The sequence below is a fragment of the Rhinopithecus bieti genome, unplaced genomic scaffold (genome assembly GCF_001698545.2).
Source record: "Rhinopithecus bieti isolate Rb0 unplaced genomic scaffold, ASM169854v2 scaffold_48089, whole genome shotgun sequence".
In the NCBI taxonomy this organism is placed as follows: Eukaryota; Metazoa; Chordata; class Mammalia; order Primates; family Cercopithecidae; genus Rhinopithecus; species Rhinopithecus bieti.
The window spans coordinates 1,304,650-1,310,261 of NW_016819479.1; the positions used below are offsets into that span (position 1 = coordinate 1,304,650).

Here is a 5,612-nt window from a genome sequence, read left to right on the forward strand (position 1 = left end):
AGATGGAGTCTCGCTCTGTTGCCAGGCTGGAGTGCAGTGGTGCAATCTCGGCTCACTGCAACCTCTACCTCCTGGTTCAAGTGATTCTCCTACCTCAGCCTCCCAAGTAGCTGGGATTACAAGCACAAGCCACCACGCCCAGCTAATTTTTGTATTCTTAGTAGAGATGGGGTTTCACCATGTTGGCCAGGATGGTCTCGCTCTCTTGACATCGTGATCTGCCAGCCGCAGCCTCCCAAAGTGCTGGGGTTATAGGCATGAGCCACCGCACTCGGCACAAAAACTCATTTTTCAATGACTCATTAATCATAGGACAATTTCAAAACTAATAAAAATTACAATTGCCTATATAACAGAAATACACTTCAATTCAACCAGAGATCCAACACACTTTCAAACAAGAGAGAAAAACCGTATTAACTGACTTAACAAAAACACGATCTATTTAACTCATGCAGGATTGCTTAAACAGTATCTACAAAATTCTTACCTTACCTTTTCTTGCAAAAGAAGTGGAAACCAAAAGTAAGCAGATGACCCTTTTTAACAATGAACCACTGATAAATGTAAAATATTTATAACTGGTATAACATTTCATTTAGGTGCATTTTTTTGAGTGTTAACTTGCATCAGGCAATCCAATTTACCAACATTTATCAGATTTCTTTCCAGTGAGAGTTTTCACTTCTTTTTTTTTTTTTTTTTTTGAGATGGAGTCTCACTCTGTCACCCAGGCTGGAGTGCAGTGGCACGATCTCGGCTCATTGCAACCTCTGCCTCCTGGGTTCAAGTGATTCTCCTGCATCAGCCTCCTGAGTAGCTGAGACTACAGGCACACACCACCATGCCCGGCTAATTTTTTTGCTTTCTTTTAACAGAGATGGGGTTTTATCATGTTGGCCAGGCTGGTCTTGAACTCCTGACCTCAAGTGATCTGTCCATCTCAGCCTCCCAAAGTGCTGGGACTACAGACATGAGCCACCATGCCCAGCCCCTTAACTTCTGAAGTAATTAAATTTGGAAACATGACTGTATTTTCCAAACTACTGGGGTTTCAATCTGGCATGCTTTTTTTATTTGTAAGGTCCATTTATAGTGTATGTTATCATGTGTCTCTGAACAGATATCAGATAAATGAAGGCATTCCTACATTCTGTACATTCATACAGTTTTTCTCAGAAATGAGTTGTTTTATGTCTTCAAATTATTCCTGCATTTTTTAACTCAACATTTTTCCTATGAATTTCTTTAGTTTAAAATAATACTCTTCTTCTTCATCATCTTTGCCTGCTGTACTTTATTTATCCTTCAAGGTCTAACCCCTTGACAACCTAATACTCTAGCGTGTTGTTTACATATGTGCTTGCCCATTATTTTTCTCCTTTTTGCATCTACACAGAGCTTAGCTTCCTGCCTTGCATTTACCAGGGTGCTGAAACTTCAACCTATTATTGTCTTGAAGGCTTACGGTATTCATTCTCCTGGAAGTATTCCTCACCTCCACCTCGCCATGAACCTCCACCACTGCTTACACTCTCCAACATTACTCATCACACTTCACATTTTACTCTAGTTATCTGGTTACCTGGTTTTCACCACTAGATCGTTAGCTCCCTGAGGTTATGCACATTTGCTTTGTTCTTACTCATATAAGGGCTACGTAAGTGTTTCTCAACATGTGGCCCTGGATCATTACCATCATAATCACCTGGGATCTTGTTAGAAAGGTTCATTTCTGAGTCCAACCTCAGACTTACTCAATCAGAAACTATGGGATGAGGCCCAGCAGTCTGTGTTTTCACAGCCCTCCAGGTGATTCTGATGCACACTCCAGTTTAAGAACTACTGGTGGAAAACAATGTCTTACATATAAGCACCCTCAATAAAAATAAGACATGTGTGAATTAACTGTTTACATTTTCAACATGTAATGTTATATTCCCTCAAACATTAAAAGTAAGAGTAAACTATCCAGTATCATTTTATCAATATCTTAAATCTAACTTGTATGTTTTGAAGGACTTTTATAAATTTTTAAATAAAACTTTACTTATAAAATTATAAAACATAATTTTATTTCTTTTATAAAGTTCAAAACCAAGGGAAAAAATGGATTGGGCATGCATAGTTTTATAATTTGTTTAAAAAAAAATGGCAAGAGAGTGATAATCACAAAATTCAAGATCAGGGTTACATCTGGAAACAGTAAATGGAGAGGACGAGAGTACATACCCAAGTCATTAGTAACATTTGGGGTCCTGAGTTGCACATTGGGTTCAAAGATGTCCATTACATCATTAAAATTAAACAATTAGTAAATTAATCATGTTCATGCATGGATCAATGGTAACAGTGTTTCATTAACTAAGGATTATTAATTAATCTAATTCTATGTGATGAGCTCCATAAAACTTTTTAAACAGATAAAAATAATTATGACCTATCTCAATTCTGTCCCCGGTATTATTGTTAATTACAGTGTTCAATGCTAATTGTACCTGTGTGCGGTTGAATGCCACTCTTGCAAAGACAGCTTGGGACACACTGGCCCTCTTCAGCTCATCTCTGACTTGCTGGTAGATATCTGGAGAGACTTCCACGGAAGAGTTGGTTGGCTCTGGCTTAACTGCTCTGGGGATGGGTGGATGGTTCAGGAACTGCTGGTTGATGGCTTGAGGATGCTGGTGAGCCAGGAGCCGGCTAACGGCAATCTGTTGGTTTATCAGATGGGCCATGGCTATTTGTTGCCTTACAAGTTGTGGACTAAGCTGGGGAGAAAGAAGACCAGGGCTCATGATGGGCTGTAATGCGGGCACTTGGTTTCGGATTGGAGTACTGTGGTGAATTTGGCTGTGAGGAGACTGTTCGTTGGTTTTCCCCAGGGATGCCAGCTGGTTCATATTTGGTAAATGCATTGGACGCTGGCCCAGAACACAATAGTCTGAAAGGTTTTCTCGTTCCACTCTTTCCACTGTTAAGAGATAAAAGTGATAATTCATCATTATTTTCATTGGTACAATTTATATGTAGAACTGAATTATAACTTTTGGTATGTTAATAATATAAACATTTTTTCATACAATGATGGAAGTTCCAGCATAAAAGCGATATTCTTTTCTGCAAAATGTTACAATAGGTTTTTTTCATGGAACATATGAAAGTAAAAATATTTGCCACTTCAATTTGTTAAAATTCTTAAAAGTAAGCATTTCATTAAATAGCCAAGACAGAAACCACTGACCATTCTAAATCCTCTTAGATCCCCAAGCTCTATCATCTCCCCAATCACCCTTTGTTATAAAAGCACCAGCTGTTCTTATCTTCTGTAGTATGTAGTTAATGGTTATCAGGAAATGACAAGGACAACATCTCCTGACAAATTAAGTGCTACCTTCTAGTAAAAAGCTCACATAAATATTATTATACAACTATGGAAATGTTCATTAAAAAATGTCTACCACATAGTATATCCATTTATTGACTCACTTGCTATTTTTATAGAAATGTTTCTTTAAGAAATTGATATTTTAAACATTGTGCTATGCACTCAGATAAGAAAAAAAATAACAAAATTAATAACATCACCTCAACTTGCCATTAAATGAAGTTCACCCTCTCTCCAGGTTATCTGCTTTATTACATTATATTGCGCTTTAATAAAGATTTAAAGAATAACTTTGAAAGGGAAAAGAAAGTAAGTATCACATATCTACAAGCACAAGGCAAGTCTTTTTCTTTCCCTAAGATAATGTCTCAGGAAAGACAGTCACCTCATAGCCAAATCCTTATCCACGTCTCTGTATTATTCAGTCATGAAAAACAAAGTTTGGTTTGGAGAAAAGAAATGGGGCTGAAACAATCCCATCATTATTAGTGTTAAATGCTTACAGGTGTAACATAATATAACAAGATCTCTTTTTAAAAGCAAAAAATCCATACAAATTTAGCAATTATTTCTTATGATTGCAAATGCTGGATATGACTATGTAAAAGTCCATTAAAGATAACTTTAAGAAGCTAGAGATCAAACATATTCACCTATAGAACACATATAAAAAAAATGGTCTCCCTATTATACAAATGGCATGTGTGGCTTGGCATATAGTTAACAGTGACAGAATCATGGTTTTATTTAAAAAAATACTGAGTCTTAAGAAATTTAGGCAGAAATGATGTGTGCTGGACAACTGGGTGAGATGACTCAAAACAGGGGAGTTGGTGATGACAGACACTGATGCCAAATCACATGTGAAGCATCTGAATAAAGCCAATGAACTGTAAGGGTGGAACGAAGTAGTATTTCTAAATTAATACTTTATGCAATATGTGACTTTAAAAAGGTATGTGTGGAAGTAAATTAATACATTAAAATGTGGGTAGATATTTAACTATTTTATATCCATGTCTACAAGTTTTATGCATGCAAAATATCCCATTAGGAAAACATGTGAACATCCAAGTCTTTGTATCACCTTATATTTAGACATGTACAGTACAGTGCTTTCTCCTGCTTTTTAAAGAAACTCAGTTCGGCTGGGCATGGTGGCTCATGCCTGCAATCCCAGCACTTTGGGAGGCCAAGGCTGGTGGATCACCTGGGGTCAGGAGTTCGAGACCAGCCTGGTCAACATAGCAAAACCCCATCTCTACTGAAAATACAAAATTTAGCCAGGCATGGTGGCACGCTCCTGTAATCCCAGATATTCGGGAGGTTGAGTCGGGAGAATTGTTTGAACCCAGGAGGCAGAGGTGAAGACTGCAGTGAGTGGAACTCACACTACTGCACTCCAGCCTGGGTGACAGAGTGAGACTCTGTCTCAAAAAAAAAAAAGCCTGATTTCTTGCTTAACATTCCTATAAACTCCCAAGTAAGTCAAGAGTTTACTTCAAACTTCTTTTAGGGCTCAATTTCTAACTTAATCCTTACAATGTTTGTTTGTTTGTTTGTTTTTTTAAAGACAGAGTTTCACTCTTGTTGTCCAGGGTGTAGTGCGATGGCGCAATCTCGGCTCACTGCAGCCTCCACCTCTCAGGTTCAAGTGATCCTCTCAGGTTCAAGTTTGTTTGTTTGTTTGATTTTTTAAAGACAGAGTTTCATTCTTGTTGTCCAGGGTGTAGTGCGATGGCGCAATCTCGGCTCACTGCAGCCTCCACCTCTCAGGTTCAAGTGATTCTTCTGTCTCAGCCTCCCAAGTAGCTGGGATTACTGGCACGTGCCACCACACCCAGCTAATGTTTTGTATTTTTAGTAGAGACGGGGTTTCAACATGTTCGCCAGGCTGCTCTCGAATTCTAGCCTCATGTGATCTACCCGCCTCGGCCTCCCAAAGTTCTGGGATTACAGGTGAGCCACTGCACCCCACCTAATCCTCACAGTGTAATTCATTTGTTTTACAAGTCACCTTTCCCTCATAAGGTTAAGAAAACAAATTATTCATCTTCTAAAGGCAAACCTTTTTCAATTATTATATTAATTAAACTTTAAAGTACATAGCCTTAAAACCAAACCAAGCAAACGGTTAGGAGCCTCCAGATAATATAATCTAACAGTTTCCATAGAACAGGAATTACCATCATAATTTCCTCACTGAAAAAAAAAAAAAAAAAAAAAG

The 5,612-nt window shown here is 38.1% G+C and overlaps 1 protein-coding gene across 5 annotated transcripts in view; it reads right to left on the reverse strand.

Annotated features, from left to right (window-relative positions):
- The window catches only part of SATB2 (SATB homeobox 2), a 200,480-nt gene that overhangs the window by 82,685 nt on the left and 112,183 nt on the right, over positions 1 to 5,612 (reverse strand). For all 5 annotated transcript variants that reach the window (XM_017858985.1, XM_017858986.1, XM_017858989.1 and 2 more), the window contains one exon: positions 2,499 to 2,971. In XM_017858985.1, the coding sequence (XP_017714474.1) occupies positions 2,499 to 2,971 (473 nt within the window). The remainder of the gene's footprint in view (positions 1 to 2,498; positions 2,972 to 5,612) is intronic.